The sequence below is a fragment of the Chelonia mydas genome, chromosome 11 (genome assembly GCF_015237465.2).
Source record: "Chelonia mydas isolate rCheMyd1 chromosome 11, rCheMyd1.pri.v2, whole genome shotgun sequence".
NCBI classification, from domain to species: Eukaryota; Metazoa; Chordata; order Testudines; family Cheloniidae; genus Chelonia; species Chelonia mydas.
This window is the reverse complement of record NC_051251.2, coordinates 32,505,120-32,527,997: the sequence shown is the minus strand read 5'-3', so window position 1 is coordinate 32,527,997 and position 22,878 is coordinate 32,505,120. Positions and strand designations below refer to the sequence as shown.

General features: G+C 37.8%; 2 protein-coding genes across 13 annotated transcripts in view; one reads left to right on the top strand and one right to left on the bottom strand.

The window, feature by feature from the left end:
* The window catches only part of LOC102946304 (lymphocyte antigen 75), a 122,642-nt gene extending 118,465 nt beyond the window's left edge, over positions 1-4,177 (top strand). The window contains exon 39 of the mRNA XM_037911865.2: positions 2,909-4,177. Within this exon, the coding sequence (XP_037767793.1) occupies positions 2,909-3,108 (200 nt within the window). The 3' untranslated portion in view covers positions 3,109-4,177. The remainder of the gene's footprint in view (positions 1-2,908) is intronic.
* Positions 4,178-7,867: 3,690 nt separating this feature from the next.
* The window catches only part of MARCHF7 (membrane associated ring-CH-type finger 7), a 34,833-nt gene continuing 19,822 nt past the window's right edge, over positions 7,868-22,878 (bottom strand). For 3 of the 12 annotated variants that reach the window (XM_037911866.2, XM_043525173.1, XM_043525174.1), the window contains 7 exons: positions 21,746-21,913; positions 17,802-18,912; positions 17,350-17,519; positions 15,434-15,543; positions 13,447-13,560; positions 11,459-11,507; positions 7,868-8,767 (listed from right to left, as the gene is read on the bottom strand). In XM_037911866.2, coding sequence (XP_037767794.2) covers positions 8,712-8,767; positions 11,459-11,507; positions 13,447-13,560; positions 15,434-15,543; positions 17,350-17,519; positions 17,802-18,912; positions 21,746-21,913 — 1,778 coding nt within the window. In that variant the 3' untranslated portion in view covers positions 7,868-8,711. Of the gene's footprint in view, positions 8,810-11,458; positions 11,508-13,446; positions 13,561-15,410; positions 15,544-17,349; positions 17,520-17,801; positions 18,913-21,745; positions 21,914-22,878 lie in introns of all 12 variants that reach the window. The other 9 variants (XM_043525171.1, XM_037911868.2, XM_037911870.2 and 6 more) reach the window with 6 other exon arrangements.

The window sequence follows — 22,878 nt, the reverse complement described above, 5'->3', positions numbered from 1 at the left end:
CAGCCAGGCCCCAGCTCCCATCCCTGGGGAGGGGGAGAGTCCCAAAGGCAGGTGCTGACTGACAGCTGATTCTGTATCCTGGGCCTGCATTAGCAGGCTGAGAGGGAGCGACACTGCCCCCTACCTTGAGAGTGAGGCTGCAGGTACCCTCTCCAGCTTCCCTCAGGTATCCTTCCCAGTACACACACCCCTCCAGCATCCTTCCGAATACTCATCCAGCTCTCCCTCCTCCCCCCACCTCTGACAGTGTCCTCTTTTTTGGGAACCTGAAATATGGTAACCCTAAACTGATAGGAATTCCCTTTTTCTTTATCAAACCTGCAACTGTTATGACTAACCCCTAAAGGGTTTGTTCAAAGTAACAAGTGGAGCTTTATCCATCTCCCTTCCTAGACAGCACTCTCGCTGGCCTCTGCCTAGTTTCTACCTACCTCCTCCATTTGCTAAATCATCCAAGAATTCAAAATGTACTAAAATTACTCAGACTAAAACATAAGGTTGGTCTTCAGACCAGAGGATGAGGGAAGCAAATCTCTAGGGTTGTTGGCTGTACATGTACACTGATAAGTAAAGTGCTTTTCAGGCCCCACCTGTACTTCAAAATGGATTGTGTTTGGAAACGGCTTTTAAACTCTGTCATAAAAATGATTTCAGCAACATAGTTGTGTCACCACTATGAATAGGCCCCAACAGGTTAACAACATTTCAAAAAGAAACACTTCAAAATTATCCTTCATCCATGTGTGGCGCAAATAGGTGTGAGATGAAACCATTTTTGTAACAGGAAGCATTTTTAGAAACCCAACATGGCATCTTGTGTACTTACACAAGCCTTAAATTAAGGGTCAGGAACAGATGTCCCTTGCTGGGGATAGCCCTACTATGTGGAAGAGTAACTAGTATGTAACTTAACTAGTCATAAAGATACATATTCAGAACCAGTTTATAAATATCTGTCACTTTGCTTGATCAGTTCCATAACTTCAATTATTTTACCATTTTAGCAGAGTAAGATTTTCAGTAGTGCAATACAAGAGAGGACATCCCTATTTGAGCTCATAGTAACCTCTTCAAGTCAGGAATCAACATTACTTTTATCACATAATCCCCAGGACACTGAGTTCATTTTGTTCAAAAGACATTTTCAGTTTTCTTTATAGTCATGTTAATGAAATATTTGCTAATCGGATCAATATTGAGTTAAGAGGCCTGTAAAACAATTAAAGAAAATGGAGAAAGTGACTGTCTTAAAAGATAAATTGCCTGATGTCTATATAAGTTTCCTTGTCTGCCAAATGTTAACCCATTTTACCTGGTGGCAGTTAATGTCCCATTTTAACAAAATAGCATAAGGTTCATATTAGTTAATCAAAACTAGAAATGTAATGTTTTTAATAGAAATTCACATTTTTTTAAATAAGCTACTTTTTCTCCCTTTTAAATCTGAATAGCTTATCACTTTATACAGAATAGAAATCATCTGATATCAGTGGAGGTTCTGAACTAAATGGTTAACATAAGCTTGAATGGAGTATTTCTGAAGCATCTGGATTGATTCAGGGTATTCTCCTCAGAAACCAATAGAACCTTCCTATTGAATGAGTAGTTTTGCTCAAAAACGTCTGGGTCACTGCTCATTTCAATTGAACAAAACCATGGCTGCAATCAGATACAAACAACTTTCTGAACTAGTTTAAATTTTTAAATATTCAAAGGCACTAGTTTTTCCTGAGCCCAAATGATGGAAGTCACCCCCACTTCCTCAGCGGCAAGTTCTAATAATCAGGCTTTGTGTAGCTATTTCTGTGGGGAATGGAATTCACATGGCTGGGTTTAAACATTAGTTCCTTTGTCGCTGGACGTGACCACTGCCTTTTCGTGTGGGACTTTTGATCTGAGCCATATCCTCTCCTTACACCTTTGTAAATCTGGAGTGACTGACCGTTGACCTGGGTGGAGTTACTCTTGATTTACACTGAGGTGAGGGCTTAATATGGATCTGTGGAATCATGCGTCTAAATTCCCCTTGTCAGCTGGTCTATTCAGAGCTAGTACGGATATTCCTTCCGTGGTAGACTCTTGGAGCCACTAAAACCCTGAGTAGGCAATAAGGGGAATGAAAAGAAAGAATGATAACCTTTAGGCATGCAACAGCTCCATATTTTCTTGTATTTTCACAGTAGTTGTGACACTTAGGGGTAAGTTCTATTCTCGTTCCTTGACTACTGCAGATTCTTTGTTTGTCAAGAAAGGCATAGGATCAGTGGGTGCTAGTTTAATTTTTTTTTAACCCCACATTGTACACGAGGAGCAGGTTTTCCTACAGTGAGCACTAGCAGCAGCACATTCTGAATTGGATTCCCTGACACCTGTAAATGTACCATTTCCACATGTAATTTTCCACTGAGAGATGAGAAAAAATGGTAACTTGGTCTTCCATTATGTTTGCTCCACTCTTGGGATTAATCCCTTGGAAAAAAGCACAGCTTTAAAATACTTCTGCCAAAATAAAGTTAATTCATATTTTAGTGATGTGCAAAGTGCGATGCCTAGAGGAGTTCATCCCTTTTTAACGTCAGAATATTTATTTGGTTAAAGAATTCTGGAAAATGAAAAGGAGAAACTGGGATTTGAAAAGAAGTCCCAACCATTGGAATTTTTCTAAGCAATTAAATGACAAAAAAAGTCAACTATGAAGACAGACTAGATTACAGGAAAGAAAGAGCTAATGGTTTAGCATGTTTGCCAAATAATCCCAAGGTTTCCATTTGCTGCCACTGAACAAACAATATGAATGCAATTAATTATAAAATAAACTGGATAACTGTGCACTTAATGTTTATATCTCCTTTAGTATAGATACCTGGTGTATGAATGGACATTTAAAGACTGTCTTCTTTTGTTTCAGATAAAACTGCTTTGACTACCACCTTGGTCATAATTTTTACCATAGTTGTGACAGTTTCTGCAGCATTATTTTGGTTCCTGTACAAAAGAAATATTTCTTCTGCTTCTGGAGCTTTATGTATAACACACAATTCAACAGCTGAAATGCCATACACTGATGAAACTGTTCTAATAGATGAAGAAAATGAGTATACTGCTTAAAATTTAAAATTATACAATTTTATTTAAATGCCAGAAAGTGACATCTTACCCATATTTAGGCTTCAGTCCTGTAACCACTTAAGCACATGCATAACTTTACTCATGTAATAATGTGCTACTTGTTAGGACACAGATAGAGAAGACAGACTAAAAATAGTCTAAAGTATTTCCCATTGGGCTGTCAGAGTTCATATTCAAAATTCTCTCCAAATGTATTTTAGTGCACCTGGAAATATTTTAATGTATGAGCTGGTCTGTCTCAGTAAAGTGTCATTCTGAAAAGAGCAAGCATTTAATTATGCCACAAATGTTAAGATTTCAAAAATTCTGCAAGATTTCCATAATGGGTTTTAAATTAATTTGTTTCATCTGTGTTCACGACTGGTTTTCATTCCTCTGAATATTATAGCAAATAAAAGTTTGAGACTAGCTACTTTTAAATGAATAGTATAGAAAGAAAATTTGAATTTGTGTTTGCACTGGAAACTTAATTCAAAGAACTTCCAGTCAACGCACAGAAATGAGCCACGTGATCTGTGTCGTCAAAACAGTCTGAACTTCAAACCATTCAGACTCATGAAACTGGGATTAAAAAAAAAAAAAAATGCTTGCCCAAAATGAGTAATTTCAGACAAAACTGAGCAAATTATCTGCAAACAATTTAAAAGAGGAAGGTGAAATTCCTCAAATTAATTGCCCAGTTCAAGCTAGGCTTAGAGTCCAAATGTTCAAAAACTCTCTCATTTTGTATTTGCAGCTAATTGTAGCTGCAGGATTAAGAGGTCATGTCTTGGCCCCAGTTGTGCAATATGATGCAGATGGGCAGACCCTTAAAGTTGCATGGAAGTAATTTGGCCTCTGCACAGGAACAGGGATCTGCCTCCACGGATCAGGGTTTAGCATCTATCATTATAGCCATGCTTATTTGATTGCAAAATTAGCCTTCTATACCCTGCAATATGTAGTCATCCTGTTTTTTTAAGGGGGAAACTATTGGGCAAACTGTTTGCCAAGAGTTCATCTGGCTAACTTGCAACTGTTTTAATATATAAAACTAAATTGAAAGATTGCTGTGTGCATGTGTACTCTGTTGCCACAAATTTCCTTTTCTATGCTTTAAAATGTTGCATTTTACCCAGTGAGACTGCAAAAAGACCAAAACTTTGAGTGAAGATTCTCAAGGGAGGTCCACATCTCTGTGAAGCAAAGGAATTGGTATCAGAGAAGGTAGATTTGATACACACCAAGCCAAAAGTCAGTAAATGATGATAGCACGATAAGGAACAGCATATTTATATGTATATTGTATGCTTCCTTCAGAACTTAATGGAATGAAATCTTCATTTCTTGAGCAAGTATCAGAAGGGTAGCCATGCTAGTCTGTATCCACAAAAACAACGAGGAGTCCGGTGGCACGTTAAAGACTAAGATTTATTTGGGCATAAACTTTTGTGGGTAAAGCTTGAAGTGGGTTTTTTACCCACACAAGCTTATGCTCAAATAAATGTGTTAGTATTTAAGGTGCCACCGGACACCTCTTTGTATTTCTGGAGCAGAAACTGTATTGGAATGGCAAAGAAATGGAGGCTGACTTTATTCTTTATACATATAAAATAATGAGAACAGTAGGAAATGTAGTAGTCTTCCTTTTTTGCAGTCCCTCACCTCCTTAGGCTCTGAGCTCAGCTTCTATAGCCAGTCTCATATCTCTTCCTCATTAAATCTTGTTACAGAATCTAAATGGTTCAATCATTAGAAAGCTTCATGCCTATTGCTCCAGCCAGTGCCACCATCCCTGTTTTCCCCCACACCCACAATGCTGTTTTGTTGATTCTTTTAAACATTCCGATGAGTGGCACTACTGTGTATGTTGTCTAAGGGCTGAATAGAATGTTTGTTGAGGTATTCAGCAGTATTCATTCCTGTAGAGGGACCAGGGAAAATTCTCAAGGTGCCATTCAAATTTGCCCAAGTCTAGCTTTTAAAAGGACAGATTTAGATTTAGTTGGGGATTGGTCCTGTTTTGAGCAGGGGGTTGGACTAGATGACCTCCTGAGGTCCCTTCCAACCCTGATATTCTATGATAGCACCTAACCCTAGTGTTAAAGATACTAATCATGAACAAGGAGTGCACCAAGTAATTGAATGGAAGCTCTTCTCTGAATTTACAGCAGTATAAGCTACTCTTGCACTCTGGTGCAGAGTTGAGACACCCTAGATCTAAGTTTACAGTCATAGCCAAAATGTTGTAGCAAAGCTATAGTGCTTTCTGGTTTACATACAGAAGCTGTGGATCGAGTGACCCCTCCTTGGCAGCATTCTCAGCTACACAGACAGCAGCACTCCAGGTCTGTTGATTGTCAAGTCACTAAAAAAGAGAAACGTCATTCTCAGACCCCATAGACAAACAGATTAGGCGGATTGTATTAAGGGTTCAGATTCCTGTGAAGTATAGATAGGTGCTGTCCACGTTTTCAAAAAAAGTCTTAACTCAGGTTCACTAACCCATGTTAAAACAGTAATGGAGACAATAACGCTATTAACTTGGGTTAGGAACTTGTTAAATCCTATAGATGTGTGTTGTTGAATTTGAGCTGCTAACTTGAATTAAAAGCTCAGTTGGCATGTCTATACTGCTATCTAAACCCAAGTTAGCAATCTGGTTAGCTTTTTATTTTAGATATACATACCCACAGGCATGACAGCAATAATTGTGCACACTTATGCAAACTTAAGTAGTAAACCTCACTAGAGGCAAATAGTCAGTTCAGAGTGCACTGCAAAATGTAAATATGTGTAAACGTCAGTGGTAACGGAAGCTAGATTTTTTTAATTCAGTTAAGGCCCCAAGTAAAGTGAGGTGAAATGGGGTATACGTTACGGGGGCCTGATCTACCAAGGAGCCCAGATAGAGGGCCACAAGCCCATCACCATGAGAAAAAAATTCAGGCTAAAATTTAGATGTTTGAGTTTGACTAAACATTTATTTATATAATCTCAGTATGTTTGATTGTACCTGTGTATCTATGCAGCATCTAGATCTTGCAATCTAACTGAGCCAATCAGATGCAGTGTTTGAACAGAAGCAACATTCTGAACAGTGAGTTGGTCCTCCAGGGTGCCGAGAAGGGTTAAGACACAACAGTACTTCAAGCTGCATTGAGGGCATTGGTCACGGTGTATTAATGTGTGCCATGTCTGGCTATAAATACAAATCAGGCAGCCAGAAACTTCAGAGCTTAAAGAAAGGTAAAGAAAAGAAGCTGAAAGATGTCAATCCGTGATCTAATTTTTCTAGTCAGACAAGGCCTCTCAACAGCCTGGTTCAAGCAATGCACAAACTGGGAAACCGGATGAAGAAAAACAGCAGTGTTGTGGCGATTCCAATCTCATGACTTCCAAAGGTAATCATGTAATATTACCATCAGACTCAGGTTTTCAAAAAGTAGGAGAAAGTAGTGCTGCATTACTTAGTGATGTGTGTTAGGGTTTTTTTTTGGTTTTAAGATTCAGGATTGTGGCTAAAAAACATTAGATTGTTAATCAAAAAAAATTGCATTTGGTGTACTACATTTCTTCAAAATTCAGAAGCTAGGGAAGTCAATACCAAAAGATGTTGGCCATAGTTTTCCTTAAATGCAAGATTTTTTTTGGTGGGGGGGTACAGACAACAACACTTTGAGACTGGCTTGAGTCTACTTTTGGGAAGGACCTTGAACTGCCATTAGTTATCTTATTAATGAGATTTACAGCTAATTTTTAGTGAAGTGTACATAGCTTTAAGAATTTTTTGCACACTGCTGGTGGATTGGCAGAAGCTGAAAAAAGTTTCAGCAAGCTAGCACTCATCAGAAACTGTAGATTATTTACTATGGCACAGGAACACTTAAGTCACCTTGCTGTTTTGTCTACTGAGTGTGAACTCAAGAAAAAATAAATGTTGTGAGATCACTTGTGATTTTGCAATAAAAAGGCCAAACTAAAGTTGTAAAGTGATGAGGCCTGTGTGTGCCCTTTCAAAAATAAAATTAATTTTTTCTTTCATTAGTGTGTCTGTATAGGATGGGATAGACGCCTGTGTTATAAATTTGTCCTGGGCCCGGCAAAAGGTTGCTTAGGCCTAGTAGCAGAGTCTTGACTGGCCACACCTCCTCCATGGCAGGAAGTAGTAGAAGCCATGTTACTAGTCACTTAAAACTTGTTTCAACTATATACGGTCAAGAACTGGCCTGTGTTGGTAGTGGATTTCCTAGATAATCCAACAGGGCAGCTCTTAATCTCGGAATTGGTAGATTCTAAAGTACTTATGCATATTACACAAATTGAGCTTGAAGGAAGAATTCTACTTATAAATGGTATAGAACAGACGGACTCTCCTTGTACCATTTTATGTATCTGTTTCCCTTGAAAAAGTTATAGTCAATAGTAATCTACTTCTTGACAGATGTCTAACCAAAAATGCAGGTGTAAAAAGGATAGGTAGAGATCTGAACCTAGATAATTTTAAATGTTTACAGAAAAAGGCTTTTTTCTGTAGATCACAAGAATGTATATTCAACCTTACTTCTTTCAAGTTGGTATTCCCAGAATGGTATTAGTTTTTATACCAGTAAATTGTTCCCCAGGTTACAGAGAACATTAAGACAGTATATATGTTACCAGACTTACAAGGTGAGATGTGTACATTTTGCTACCATGTTAAATTTAGGAAGACAGCTCTACAGTTACCCATGTTTAAAAAAGGAACATTCCAGCGCAATTCTATGCATCATCTTTATTTATAAAGAAGTGACAACACTAGAAAACACATTGATATAACCAGTGCTTTAACAGTGAATGTGAGATCTAAAAAAGGTTTTTAAGCTAAACGGGTCAATTAAGATTTTAAATCCTATCAAGTTGCATTTCTGCCAGGAATGCCAAAATGCAAGAGTTGACAGCTGCAATACTTCCTTAATGGAATATCCACATAATATCAAATATAATCTCAAATTTCCAAATCAGTACATAAAAAAGCTATCATTATCACTTTAATAGTAGAAGCCCCTTGCATGTTCTTATTGCTGTTGAGTTTAAACACTCTTCAAATAAAATTTGGAAACCGAATACTGTAGTTTTACAGTACCCATTCATCCTATGTTAACACTGGAAGCAAGTGATTATAAGAAACTACAACATAAGCATTTTTAAAAGGAAAATTTATGCTATAAGTACATGGGTCCCGCCACCCAAAAAACACACAATTACCAGTATAGGAGAAAAACGTGATAGACCAATCCAGCAATCTAACTGACTATAGTAAGAAGTTAATATAAAGGGAGATAGGACTTCCTCAAATATTTAAAATCTACTTTTTCAAAATGAGGCATAACATCCCATCTCAAAGGGGATACAGCGTTGTATATCTAACTCTTGCAAACCTTGCTGAATACTTTTCAAATTCACTGTTTGTGTTCTGGTATGCAGCAATAGATTGAGTTCAGTAATGCTTTAAAAACTATAGTAATATTCAATGCGCTTTCTACTAAAGAGCAAAAAATAAATGCATATTGATGGTACTCAGTTCAGCATCTTTGCAGCACTTCTGTTTGGCTCTTGCAGCATTAAGCAGTGTCAAAACTTCTGCCAGCATCACTATCTTCAGAATCATCCTCTGAAGCTGTTGGAAGAATATAGTACAATCAAAAGCCTTCTTAAAGGTCTGTAAAATGTAGAATTAAAGTGGTTTTTAGTTTAAATGTGAGTAGAAGAGATTTTTTAATTTATAATACCAAAATTCAGAATTTTCTATCACAAGAATCAGACCATTCAAACCTATGTTGAAATGCAAGATTTTCCAAGTAGAATGCAGGCTCTTAGAAAAATTTATCCCCAATATTACATGCAGCTGCCATTGGCTTAAATAATAATAATAAAAAAAAAAAAACCACACCTAAACACCTGCACCTGCTTATGCCCGAGTACAAACTGGCCCTTCTTTATGGTGACTAACATCAGTAGCTATGGCAGGGAAACACTAACAGTGGTGGTTATCGGGTAGAAAAAGTCAAAGTGAACAGAGTATGTTCAGGTATTTCTAAAATATCTAAAGATTCATTATCCCAAACAGAGGATACTTTAGAAAATTAATAGTTTTACGAAGCTGTCAGCCATACTGTGTCACTTATTTTTGCTTCGAAGTAACAATTTTCAGAGATTCTCTAGTACTATGTGCTATAGAAAATGGTGGTAAAAATTTATATAGAACTGCATGAGAGGGAAACAGGAAAGAATACACATTTGCAAGCTGTGGAAAAAATTGTGATGTACATATATGCAACACACATCCTGACATGCTCTAAGATGTTTGTGTACACACAGGATTCACTTCCACCATCACAGAAGTACAACTGCCTTTTGGGTGAGCAATGCAGTTGTTACTGTTTAGTGCCCTGAACTGTTTAGTATGAAAAAAGAATTTCAGCAAGTATGTCTTAACACAGCACTAAAGTGGGAGATAGCTTAGGATCATCTATATGGAAAACTGTCAGTGTAAGTTCTTTTGAACCATCTTGGATAAACCTACTTGCGTTCAAGAACAACTTGTTCATGAATAGCTGCAATATAACTAGCTGTGGCAGAATTCAATTTTTTTGGGGGGTTGTAAATTCAATCAGTATCTATTTTTAACCTTCCCTCCCCTGATTTTACCAATTTAATACAGTTTTCACAGCAGGGCTATAGATGATTCCCTGCATTGTTGGGGAAACGGGATCCCTGGAAGTGGAGGGTGCAGGGAAGGCTGTGGTGCTGGTGGGAATGAGCAGACATTTCTGGCCAGGACTACAGGGAGGAAGACAAGCCCCCCAAGAGTGGGGGAGGTCACCCACTGCTGAACACCTTCTTTCTCGGGACAGCTCTCACACGCCCAGAAAGTGAGTGAGTGAACAGGGCCACCCTACAGGCTGCAGAGGGCTTTCTGCACACCAATAATACCACATCCCTATGGGTGTAGGGAAAGCTATGCTCAGACTGCTATTATTGGACATTTTTTCCCATTGATTTCTGTGTCAGGTAAAAGTCAACATTTACTGATGACTACCAATTTAAATTCAATTGTGCCAAGCCTAAGTGTAAGTTAAAAGGGAAGCCTGGCCTCAATTCTCCCCTTCCCCTCAAAAACTAAATTAGTTTGTGCATTAAATATGTTCTCCCTCACCACAGTTTTTACAATTTCAGACTCCCAAACTCAGTGTTTATGCCAATTGATAGATCGCCTGTCAAATTCTCTGCAGATCAAACTCAAGGTGAAACAAGGCTCATTCCAGAATTTGTTTGTACTATAAAAGGAACAACTACCTACATGAGGAATAAGTTATTTTATAAAAAACTTCTGGCCACCTTGGTTTTGGAAAAACATTAGCTAGCTAACAACTAGATCATTACCATATGAAGTCATATATTCAGGCCCATGAAACAAGAACAGAATTTGTTTTCTGCAGCACAAGCAAAGAATTATCTTTATAGTACTCTGGACACTTCATCTCCTGGATGGAAATCATTTTCAGACCTTATGACCTGTATTCCATTTTTCTATAAAGAGTCATCCATACATCGAGGTTGACAAATCAAAGTAGTCATCAATATCTTTCCAATGTCTACACGTAGCAACAAGCAAAACACAACACTTAGATCCATGCAAGTTTAAGCACTAGGCTATACGGGCTTCTGCCAGTGTAGCCCAGGGCACAGGAACTAGGTAGTGAAAAGTTTACCCAGTTGCTATACTTTCACTCTGCTAGAGGTCTTGCAACTGGCCTGTGTGTATCACAAAAGCAGGTGCTGACAAACAAAGGAATAGCCAAAATGGTTCAGGTTGGGGGAGCCAGAGAGGGAGGGATGTGCATCGCCTAAGTGGTCTCAACTGCAATTTAAGCTGCCTTCCCCTAATAAAACCCCTCTAAAAAGGTAACAGGCTGCAGGTCACCACCAATGACCACAAACTACAATTTCAGAACTAATTACTCCAATAAATGGAGACAAGTTAATCTGAATAATTAAAGAATCCTGGTACTGTTATGCACAGGCTTCAATTACAGAGGACAGTCCTACTGGTCTCAAAAAATAAATCCACTCCCCAACAGACTATAAACATTTAGGAAAGCTAATTTGAGCCCTTAATCTAGATGCCAATTCACCTGCACCACGTTTCCAGTGTTACATGATAAAATAGCCACTGCTGTATAAACTCACAAGCCAGCTTCAGCATTTATGTTTGGTACTATAGCAAGCAGGATTTTCAGTTTAGTTTCCTTATGTTGGCTTAACCTGAAGTGAAACTGAACGAATCTGTGAGGGAAAAACCACCTACTTTCAATATCTTCCATATGTGCCTGAAGAGTTCTTGCAAGGTTAATAAACTAGAAACAAGGCAAAGAGAAAGTAATTTAAATGTTGCAAAATAATCTGCAGAAACTTGCAACAAGTTAGCACAGAGGTTTGCTTTCTTTTAAAAAAAAAAAAAAAAAGACTATGCATTTTATGCCTTTGCCCCAAAGCCATTCCCAAGGGACAATCACCCAATGCCCTTATCAGCATAAACGATCAGTACAAAGTTTAAAAGTTTAAAAAAAATAAGGCACATTGTATCCGACTATTGTGTAATACCAATTGGAAGTGTGAATCTCCACTGTGTCAGAAAGAATCCTGACAGTGAAGTCAAGGGTGTCATGTTCATGCTCTATATTCTGCAAAACATGTCTAATTTAAGAGTCAAATATACAGTCAGTCAGTTATGGAAATGGGAAAAACTTTAATAAAAGCCTTTTCGTTCCTAGTGTTACAAAATGTCATTTATATAATGACATTTTGTAATATTATATATATAATATATAAAAACCAAATTAACTTGGTATATAAATTGATCTAATGAGTAATGACTTGATTATGTGAACTCGTTTCATCTACATTAATCTGAATATAGTGGGATTTTATGGGGAAGTAGAACCCACTTGACTAATGATGGTCAGAGAATCTACACTAAGGAACCTATGCAAACTATAGTAAATAGAAGGCTTAAAAATATAATAAAATAAGTCACTAATTACAACTTTAATGCTTTAAAAGATTAGGGTGGAGATTTTCAGAACTCAGACAGCTGGGTGCCCAGTTTCCCCATTAGCTTTCATGAAAATGGGGTATACAAATCCCATGGCATCGCTGAAATTCTTAACCTAGATTTTTAGCAATTAAAATTTAATTATTAGTTATAGCTGCCTTCAGAACCACATTCAATACACCATAAATTGTAAGTTGTAGTGATAAGAATATATTTTATACGTGTAGCACCATAAATGTACATGACCCTGCACAGTAGGAGATTAGGGTCAAATTCCCTACCCCAAATGTTTAAAGTCTAGGCATACTATCTGGTACAATACAAAATAGACATGGCCATGTGTTGATAATTCGAAGGTTTCATGGAATAAGTTCACACTTTCTGCAGTTTTTCTTCTTGTTAAAAGGACTAGCTTTTCAATAGCTAAAGAGCTTTTTTCCATTATAGGATACCAAAGAGCTTCCAGCTATATAACTAGGTTGCTGCATCAGATTTTGGTCAAAGAAAGATTTCCAATGATACTGAATTACTAGTACGTAGATTATTACACTCCTAAATAAGCGCCAATTTAAGGATAAATATCCAACCATATGACTAGGAAGAGTTTCCTCTAGTTATTTCTTGAATTGCACTCTAAATTGGCAAGCTACAATGTAATACAGAAGTGCAAACTAAGGGCCAAATCCTGCAAATGGGTGTTTACAAGTTCAGGCCCTAGTAGTATAATAAAGGATTACTAGCATATTAGTGTACTGTGATATCTTTGACTGGTTGAATACATCTGTGATTTTGATATTTGGAATTGTACATCTTGCACAACTGTAGATTTTGTAATCAGATTTTTTCAACTTAAGATTCGCTCCTCTCAGACTTCTGTGAAATTACATTTTGACTTTTTCAACACATGTGTTTTCATTATCATAGCAGACCCCCAAAATATTCAATGCCCTGTTTATTTTAACCACTAATAGTCTTGTCAGCAAAATACACTTTTATTTTAATATTGCATGATGCAATTCCCACGAAGACAGGAACTATGATTTTATCATTACTACTTGTACTACGGTAGCACCTAGAAGCCCCAATTAAAATCATGGCCTGTACAACCACATTTTAGAGGTTACAAAATAAAGTACACAGGAAATGAGCTGTAAGTGTATGAGCATAGCAAGGTAAAAACTCACCAAATAACAACCTGAATGTTTACACAAGCAAGGCTACCCACAAAATGAGACACTCACCCTGACACGTGTGCTGGCCTCACTTGCAGTTCCCAGCATATCAGAAAAGCGTTGTTCACACAAGTGTAACAACACTACAAGGTAGAGACCAGAGCTGATAAATTCATAGTCTGCCTTGAAGGGGATAGGAGAAAAATTCAACAATGAAAAGCATACCAGTGCCAAGTTTCAATGGTAGTATGCCGAGGGAGGATAATAGATGCAGAGGCTTTAAAATATCTCCTACTACATTTCTGATCTTAGTGCTTCAAGTAGTTATGAAATCATAACTAAAAACTGATGAGGCCTGATCAAGACTCATTCATGAAAATAGATTTTACTCCCACAAGAACTTCCACTGAAGTCAATGGGAGTAGTCCATGAGCCAAGATTTGAGGATCAGGACTTTTTATGGCTAAGCAGTCTTTTTCATAGATCCCAAAACTATTAGCTCATTTCAGTGCTGAACAGCAGAAAGCAAAATGCCCTCTAACCTCTCTTCTCTCAGCTGGAGAGAGCCACTGAAAGATAACAGGAAAAATGTATGCAACTTCATCCAGTAAAAGGGGGGTGGAGGAATGAGGAGGAGGAGGAAAGGAAACTAACTTTCAATAGTTAATGATTAATGGCAGAGAAAATAAAGTTTTAAAGTAGGGTAATACAAAAGAACTTGAAATGACTAGTGTAGCAATTACTGGCCCAACTTCTGTTGGTGAGAAAGACAAGCTTGAAAGCTGTCTCTCTCTCACCAATAGAAGTTGGTCCAATAAAAGATACTATCTCACCTACTTTGTCTCTCTAATCTCCTGGGACTGACAAGACTATAACTACACTGCATACAATAGTGTTGCAATTTTTATTTTATTTTTTTTTAAACTAAGAGTCAGTTCCTTAGGAACGAATTGCAAATCCCATACTCCCACCAGTGAGCAATTACTCCAGGTGTAGTCCCATTGATTTCAATTATACTAGTTCTGTGAGTATCTGCTAACCGATGCAAGTAGTACGTTCACGATCTGGCCCCAAGTGACTGGATTCTTATCGTTAAAAGATTAATTGTGTTTTTTCCGTCTTGGACACCCACATAGGTGCCTAGGTTGAGAGCTGATTCAGAGTACACATAATGCAAACCTTAGCTTTCAACTTCCTTGTTATGAATAAATTGGGTCATGTCCTCCTTATTTAACAATTACATTTAAATTTCCAATCTGGAAATTTCAGTTATTTGAACTTATCAATATTATTCACATAACTGAGGTTGTACTGTATTCATAAAGGTAAAGTACCAAGCTAAAAGCATAGGAAAAACCTCTGAACAACATTTTGTACTCTCTCAGTAGCCATCTGTAGGATACATATGTGTCTAGTAGTCGAAAAATACACTATATGCACTCAAAAAGTGTATTAGAAACAACTGAAAAAAGGAAGATAGTGTTTCTTTTTAAGTAAGCTGATATCTTAAGCAGTGAGTGACTATTTCAGGGCCTCATTTTTGTTTTTGTCTAGGTGGGGCAAGCAGCAGGATAGCAGATTTTAGGGGGAAATTTTTCAGTTTGTCTACCAGTCTAATTAGAAGAGATTGTGGAGTTGTAAGGAGTTTTTATCACGCCTGCAATGTGGACATTTAAGTATGCAGAAAGCTAGACTACCACCTTGAATCCATCTGGAATATGATCCTAGGTTCGTACCAGTATTTCTAGGTTCATATAATCTTATTTCAGAGACATCAAGTAGAGTAACTGCTAAAAACAGACAGACTACAAGGTGGAGAGAGATTATATCAGATCTACACCTACTAGGGACTATGTAGAGAATCTGCAGCCAATTCTCATTTCTTTTGCTCCACTTAGACAGGGGACAGAATATGGCCTAAAAACATTTATATTATGTACATGGTATCTGACCAATTTCTCTTTTTAAGAAAAACCCCCAAAACAAACAAAAAAAACAAAAAACCAAACTTCCAGCACTAGACTGACACTTACCAAATTAGGCAAAATATACTAACTTGTTCATTTGCATGTGCCCTATAGAGTTCATGAATATCAAAATCCTCAAGATTAAGATGCAACTTCTCTTTACACAGCTCACAGGTAGTTACTGCTTCCAAAGAAGAACCTGATGGAGACAAAACAAGAAAGTCAGATCATATATTCAAGGCTAGATGTTATGGTCTAAGTGATTGACTCAATTTTATTTTACATAGCAAGATTAAACAAAAAGGCAGTATGACAGCAATAGTGTTGAAGTCACTGTAGGGAACATCTGTTACAGGGTTATGATTTAACAATAGACTTTTTTGTCAAAGTTTACTTGTTTTATATCTTATGCGCCTCTATGACAGTTCAGCAAAACCCCAAAACCACTTTTAATCTCAATGCCATCCACATATATAGGCCAATACCTAAAAGCAGCATAAAATTGTTAAGTGCTGAAGTTTTTTAATGAACAGAGATTTTTTGGACTGCAATACCAGCTTTTAAAGACGTGGACATGCCCATTTTCTGAAAGATCTCCCAAATTTTCCACTTTCATGTGCTCTGCAGCTAAACAACTAGTTTAAAACTATGGCTATTATGAATAATGTTAGTATTCCTTAAAACAAGGCATTCATTTGAGCAGATTTGATACCACTAAGGAATGCTAAGGTACCACAATACTTATAACTCTGCCATACTGTGCCTTGTTATAAAGTCATTATAATTAAAAAGTTATAGAATCATAGATTAGGGTTGGAAGAGACCCAGGAGGTCATATAGTTCAACCCCCTGCTCAAAGCAGAACCAACCCCAACTAAATCATCCTAGCTAAGGTTTTGTCAAGCTGGGCCTTTAAAACCTCTAAGGATAGAGATTCCACCACCTCCCTAGGTAACCTATTCCAATGCTTCACCACCCTCCTAGTGAAATAGTGTTTCCTAATATCCAACCTCACTGCAACTTGACACCATTGCTCCTTGTTCTGTCATTTGCCACCACTGAGAACAGCCTAGCCCCAACCTCTGTGGAATCCCCTTCAGGTAGTTGAAGGCTGCTATCAAATCCTCCCCTCACTCTTCTCTTCTGCAGACTAAATAAGCCCAGTTCCCTCAGCCTCTCCTCAGAAATCATGTGCCCCAGCCCTATCATTTTCGTTGCCCTCCACTGGACTCTCTCCAATTTTTCCACATCTCTTCTATAGTGTGGGGGCCAAAACTGGACACAGTACTCCAAATGTGGCCTCACCAGTGCTGAACAGAGGGGAATAATCATTTTCCTTGATCTGCTGGCAATGCTCCTACTAATGCAGCTCAATATGCCATTAGCCTTCTTGGCAACAACAGCACACTGTTGACTCATATCCAGCTTCTCATCCACTGTAATCCCGAGGTCCTTTTCCATAGAACTGCCACTTAACCAGTCGGTCCCCAGCCTGTAGCAGTGCATGGGATTCTTCCGTCCTAAGTGCAGGACTCTGCACTTGTCCTTGTTGAACCTCAGATTTCTTTTGGCCCAATCCTCCAATTTGTCTAGGTCACTCCGGACCCTATCCCTACCCTCCAGCATATCTACCTCTCCCCCTAACTTAGCATATATACTACTGAAGAAATTATCAAAATGTAAGGTATTATAACAAATAAAAAAATACACAGAGTATTTATACCATCTTACTAGTAAATCCCAGCAACACCAGAAACTGAATCAGAAATCCCCAAGCATTTTGGGATACTTTGAAAATTACATGTATAAAGACAATATAGGATTGCCAGGTATACCTTTCAGAATTTTCATGCTTCTCTTGGTTTGTATCCAACTGTTTTGCACATTTAACAAATCAAATGACCTTCCAAGATTGTAGGATTTTTACTGCAATATTTAGTCATTCCAACAACACACCTTTCATTTAATCTGGAAAAGACCTTGTTCTAAAAAAGGTCTACCTTACCAGAATTAATCTTGGACTGCAGCCATTTTTTCATGCATTCCTGATGAACATACTGCAGACTTCCAGTGCATTTGCATGGCTCTATTAAGAGGTTGGTAGAAGATGCAGATGACATCTGGCAGATTCTACATAAGTCACCTTCCTCCTCTTCAGTGTCCTCTAACAGGAGGCTGAGTAGGAAGAAAGAAGTTTTTTCAAATAGAGGTGGAAGTTACACGTGGATGGCATTTTTTTTCCAAACTTTAATCCCTTTGACAAATAGTTCTCAAACCTGAAAAAGGAGTTTAAAACAAGTTTGTTTGAAGATAATAGTGACATTGTAGGTGCCACAGAATTGAGCTGCAACTATCGCAAAATAAGAGGCCCCTTTAAATAAACTTTAAAGAAAAGTCTCATTAAGTCTATTAACCCATTCAGATGTTTTATTGACTGGGAATATCATATTGATTTACCTCTCTTTAATTTTCTGGAGTTTTTCAGGATCTCTTGAAGGTAATACTTTAGACTTGTCATTTTCTTCTCCATCAGGTTGATTCCAACCTGAGGGAATAATATCTACCGTTATCATAACATTGTCAGATATGCTGCTCCCTAATGCTGGAGGTACTGCAAACCGGAATAAAGAGCCAGGAAGAATTCCTGATATTCCAGAATTTCTTCTACTGTGAGCTGAATCTGGTGTGGAAGCAGTAGTTGTAGGACTGCTAGATACTGCTGGTGTTGGTGGTCTGTTGGCAGCAGCCCCAGGGGAGCTGCTCTGTGCTTCAAGTGAAGTCTCTTCACTAGACTCTCTTCTCCTAAAGAGGTGTAGTGATCTAGCAGGTGTGTCAGAGGTAGAGGTTCTTGCAGATTCATCTCTTCCTTCTCGCCTTCTTCTGGAGAACAGAGGTGTACATCTATTTCTTAGAGATGATGACAACCAGGATCCTGTATTTCTACTTTCAGACTCTTGTCTGTAACTTTCAGGATCTGAATCAGAACTAGGATTCTGTGAAACACCTGATAAACCCCATCTTCGTCTAAGGAAGCTAAATCCCTGAGAAGCTTCAGGTGTCTGAATGCCTGGAACTTCAGGACGTGCAGTTGCATTAGTGCTAGATTGGGTAGAAGTTTGAACTCTTGGGACAACACATGAATCTTCAGACTCTGATGATCTTGCATTTAATGAGTCTTGGCTAGACCTCCGTGAGAAAAATGTAGATGACATACTAGAAGCTAAACGAGATAGTAATTGTCTAGTTGTACGCCTTCCTTCAGTATCTGCTGGAGGCTCACTGAGTGACCTTTGAGACGCAACCCTTTCAGTGCTGCTTGTAGAAGGAATTTCATCTCTAATGGCAATGTGGGTAAACTCTGGCTGTATATTCCTTTGGGAAGATTCCATTTCCCTTGTAGAATAGTTAGATCTTGAAGAGCTCCTGCTGGAGACTCCGGAGAATAAAGATGACTCATGTTCAGAAGGCAGCTGGCGGTTCATGGATGTATTCAGCCTCAAAGTGCTCAATGAATTATCTTTTGGTCTTGCTCCTTGTGCATATGAAGAGGCAGGTCTATCCTGAAGATCTACAATAGAAGAATTGGAGAAAGCGACACAATGTACAGTCATTTAAAAGTTACCCAACTGAATTACAGTGAGTCTAAGGTTATGTTGTACTCATTTTTAAAGACCTTAAAGGTTGGCAAGATAGGTTGTAGACAGTCTAAACTGAGTATTATTCTCTTAGTGAACAGGATTAGATTATTAAGTAGATTCCAGATAAACTGAAACCAGTGCATTAAGTCAATAGCAGATGCACATACCCCACAATCCTTATCTGTATTTTATTTAAACTACCACCTTATGATTCAGCATTCCTCGTATGGAGGGATCAACTTAATGAACATTAAAATAATATATCTGTCAACTGACATTATGTAAGCACAATACTTATATTTAATAGCAAACTGCATATATAAACAGTATTCTATTTAATACCTATTCTTCAATGTCCAACCAGTTTGGGCCTTTTGAAGTAAATATTCAGATCAGTCTCAGAATTTCAGAGACAAATGTAACAGTCATTAAAATATGTTGAGAATGCAAAATTTATAGATAAAGCATATTTCCTCCTCTCCCAAAATAAAGGCATTCTGATATAGTTACAGTATTTAAAAAAAGGAGTTTAACAGCTTTTGGAATACTTAATCCCAGCTATACCTGAAAACGAGAGACAACAGAAACTGTAGTTTCAAAAACTACTCAAAGGTTATGTGGCCGCTACTGATTAAGTTTAGTAGTAGCTGCTTCAGTTAGAGATCTTTAAATGTCCTACAACTTCAATAGGAATGATAATCAGATGCAGTGAAAAGAAAAAGCATCTTGTTTAACATCTAAGTGCTCAAATAACTACAATACAGTAAAAAAAAAACAAAAACACCCCCCCATAATTTCAATAATCCCTCAGTAAATAATTTAGTTATACTAAGAGTAACTGTTGACTAACAAGTGTATTACTAACATTGGCTTTCATGAACAACTGACACTTTAGAATCTATTACTGTTCAATGGCTCAACCATCCAGTTGGCTCAGACAGAGTCATATGACTGATCATTTAGTATTATTGCTCTCAGTTGCTCAGTTTGCTATCCAGATGTCAATTGGCTTAACACAGCCATATGATCCAACCAGCCAATTAAAATGTTATTCTTGAGTCCTCAAATTTGCTGCCCTCCTTCTCCTCCCCCACTTTTTTTTTTTTTTTTTAATTATCCATCTGCTGCTTCTTTGGATGCATGATTTCTTTAGATCCTGTAGTTTGTCTTCAGAATGTAGTCAGTACAAGGACTTAACTCCCAGAGCAACTCCTTCGACATTACAGCAGCTGAACCAGGGTTCCTGTTTTATGTCTGAGCCGCAAAAGACCAGCAGCCATAGCTGAAGATAACCTTTTTTCCCCCTAAAGAAGGAGGCTGGGAGAAAGTGAATCTTTTTTAAAAAGGAGGAACAGATAAGCAACCAGGTAACGAAACAGACTGCTTTGCTTGTTTTTTAAAAATTGAATTCATTAACTGGAGTCAAATGTTTCCCTGTATAGCATAGCATTATAATCCACTGCATCACATGACATTTCTGAACTCATGATACACAAGCCCTGAAACTGGAAAGAGAACTGCACAGGCAGAACCCCTTTGAAGTAAATAGCTCTCCACAGGTGCAGGAAACCTTCTGAATAGCTCTCCTTGCACAACTAGGGCCATAGCAAGGTTTCTACACTATTTAATGCTAGGCTACCACTGGCAAGGAAACAGAAATCCTTTCCTTAGGCACTAAGGCACCCCAATCTTGCATTGTGATCTGTACATGCAGGAAGTCCCACTGACTTGAAAGAGTCTCCATGCAAGCACAGCAGACTGACTACCCACATCACAATGCAGAATTGGGGCCTATATTTTTCCTTTATTTTCCCATACCCATAAGAATGGGGATTCTGCAGTTTTACATGAAGACACCATTAAAGCACTGGTGTACTGGGTGTGAGAAGGATATGTGAGGAGTCTTTCCTTGGATAGGTAGGGTAGCTCTACAAAGGCCAAAACAGCTTAAATAGGAAGAAAGCCTGGCATAAGGATTATGTGGTTCTGTTAAAATACTCACTAAATACTCAAGTCCAAAGATTGCTTTGAACCCCAAAGTCGTATTAGTCTGTGTTAAGTTTTTTATAAAGCCCTCTGAGGTTATAAGTAAGTGTCTCAAGCTGGTTGTATGTGCACTCTGCTCGCCAACAGCTACTGACTTGTAATTTTTGTTCTGCACTTGTTTTCTCAACACATTCTACTCTTCAAAAGATGCATGGTAGAAATCTCTTGGTAGGTAAATGGTCTACATGTGAGATATCTGAGCTGATTCACTCAGGCAAGAGATAAGTTAGGAAAGAGGGACACAGTGTATAGATATCTATTAGTCAAATAACCTAGTTTATACTTCATTTTCCATCCACTGGGGAACACTTAAGAGGTTAAACAAATCTCTCACTGGAAAATAGGCTGAGAAGTTGAGGGAGCAGAGAGGTTTGCTGAAAATTCACATCAAGGCAATATAATGTTTCACTCAACACAGAGCTCCGTTCAACAGATCCCCGCAGCTTGGTGTAAATAGTTTGCCGCTGTATCTACAGTTAAATGCATAAAAGGCATTTTCAAACCTGGATCTAGACAGAGATAACTGTTCAGCAATTAGACAGCAAGTTAAACTCTTATCTACATGTTTGACCAGTTGAGTTAATTAAATTGAGTTAATAAAGAATTAAAGTACATTTGTTATATTTTACATGTGACATGAAACATTAAAGGAACAACAAACAAAAAGTTAAGCAAACAACCTATGCATTTGCAAGCTTTCAGCTGCATAGTACATACATGCTGAAGATGTAAAGTCACCACTCCTGTGACTATAATCCACAAGACTGCTAACAGATGGATCTGTTCTCCTTTCTAGCTCTCTCCTCTCTCTCACTAGCTCAGTTCCCAGAGAACTGAGTACCACTGATGAAGATCTAGGAACTTGATTATACCTCCATGAGGAATCTAAAAAACAAGAACTCTGTATAAATCCTACTGGTAGTTTAAAAATTTCAGTATCACAAAAATATCAATGCCAGTTTTACTCAAACATCTGATTTGCTTTGGTGTATTACAGTATAATTGCATTGATGCTAAAGGGGCTTCTTAAAACTTGTTTTCTCAGAACACATTCTCAGCCCACGAGTAATTAAAAATTGAACTGCTTTGCTCACAGTACAAAAAAAGTTCCGTTTTTGTTTTTAAATGGCAAGTGTTTTTCAATTTTATTTTTTGAAAAATTTTTTTTTTGTAACTGCTTCAGCATCTAAGCAGGAGTTAGGTATTTCAGATTTGGTAGGAACAAATGTGCTTCTTCAGTGGCTCTCTTAAAACATTGGTTATACACCTCTACCCCAATAGAACGCTGTCCTTGGGAGCCAAAAAAAAAAAAATCTTACTGCATTATAGGTTATATTGAACATGCTTTGATCCACCAGAGCACGCAGCCCACCCGCCCGGAGTGCTGCTTTACCGCGTTATATCTGAATTCGTGTTATATCGGGGCAGAGGTGTACTATTTTGTAATTAAATACAATTTAACACATATATTACTTCAGTCTGAGGACCAGCCAAATCCAAAAAAAAAAAAGCAAGGATCAAATATTCCTTTAGACATTTAACGTTGCTTTATTATGAGTAGCTATTTCAGTAAATACATCGAATATTTTTCTGAAGCTGCATTACAAACATACGTGCTGCAAAGCATCAATAACGTACAAAGGGAGCCTTAGCCTTCTCCATTTTATGTTTTATGTTGCCAGTCAGGAGTTTTCAAATGAGGGCACCAGCCCATTCATCTGAAAGCGAATCAGTGTAGTAATAGTCTCAATCCTGTGGACAAAACTCCAAATTACAATGGACATTTCTATGTGCAAAGGGGTTTGTAAGATCAGAATCTGTAATCACTTATGGTTTCCTGCGGTTCCCAC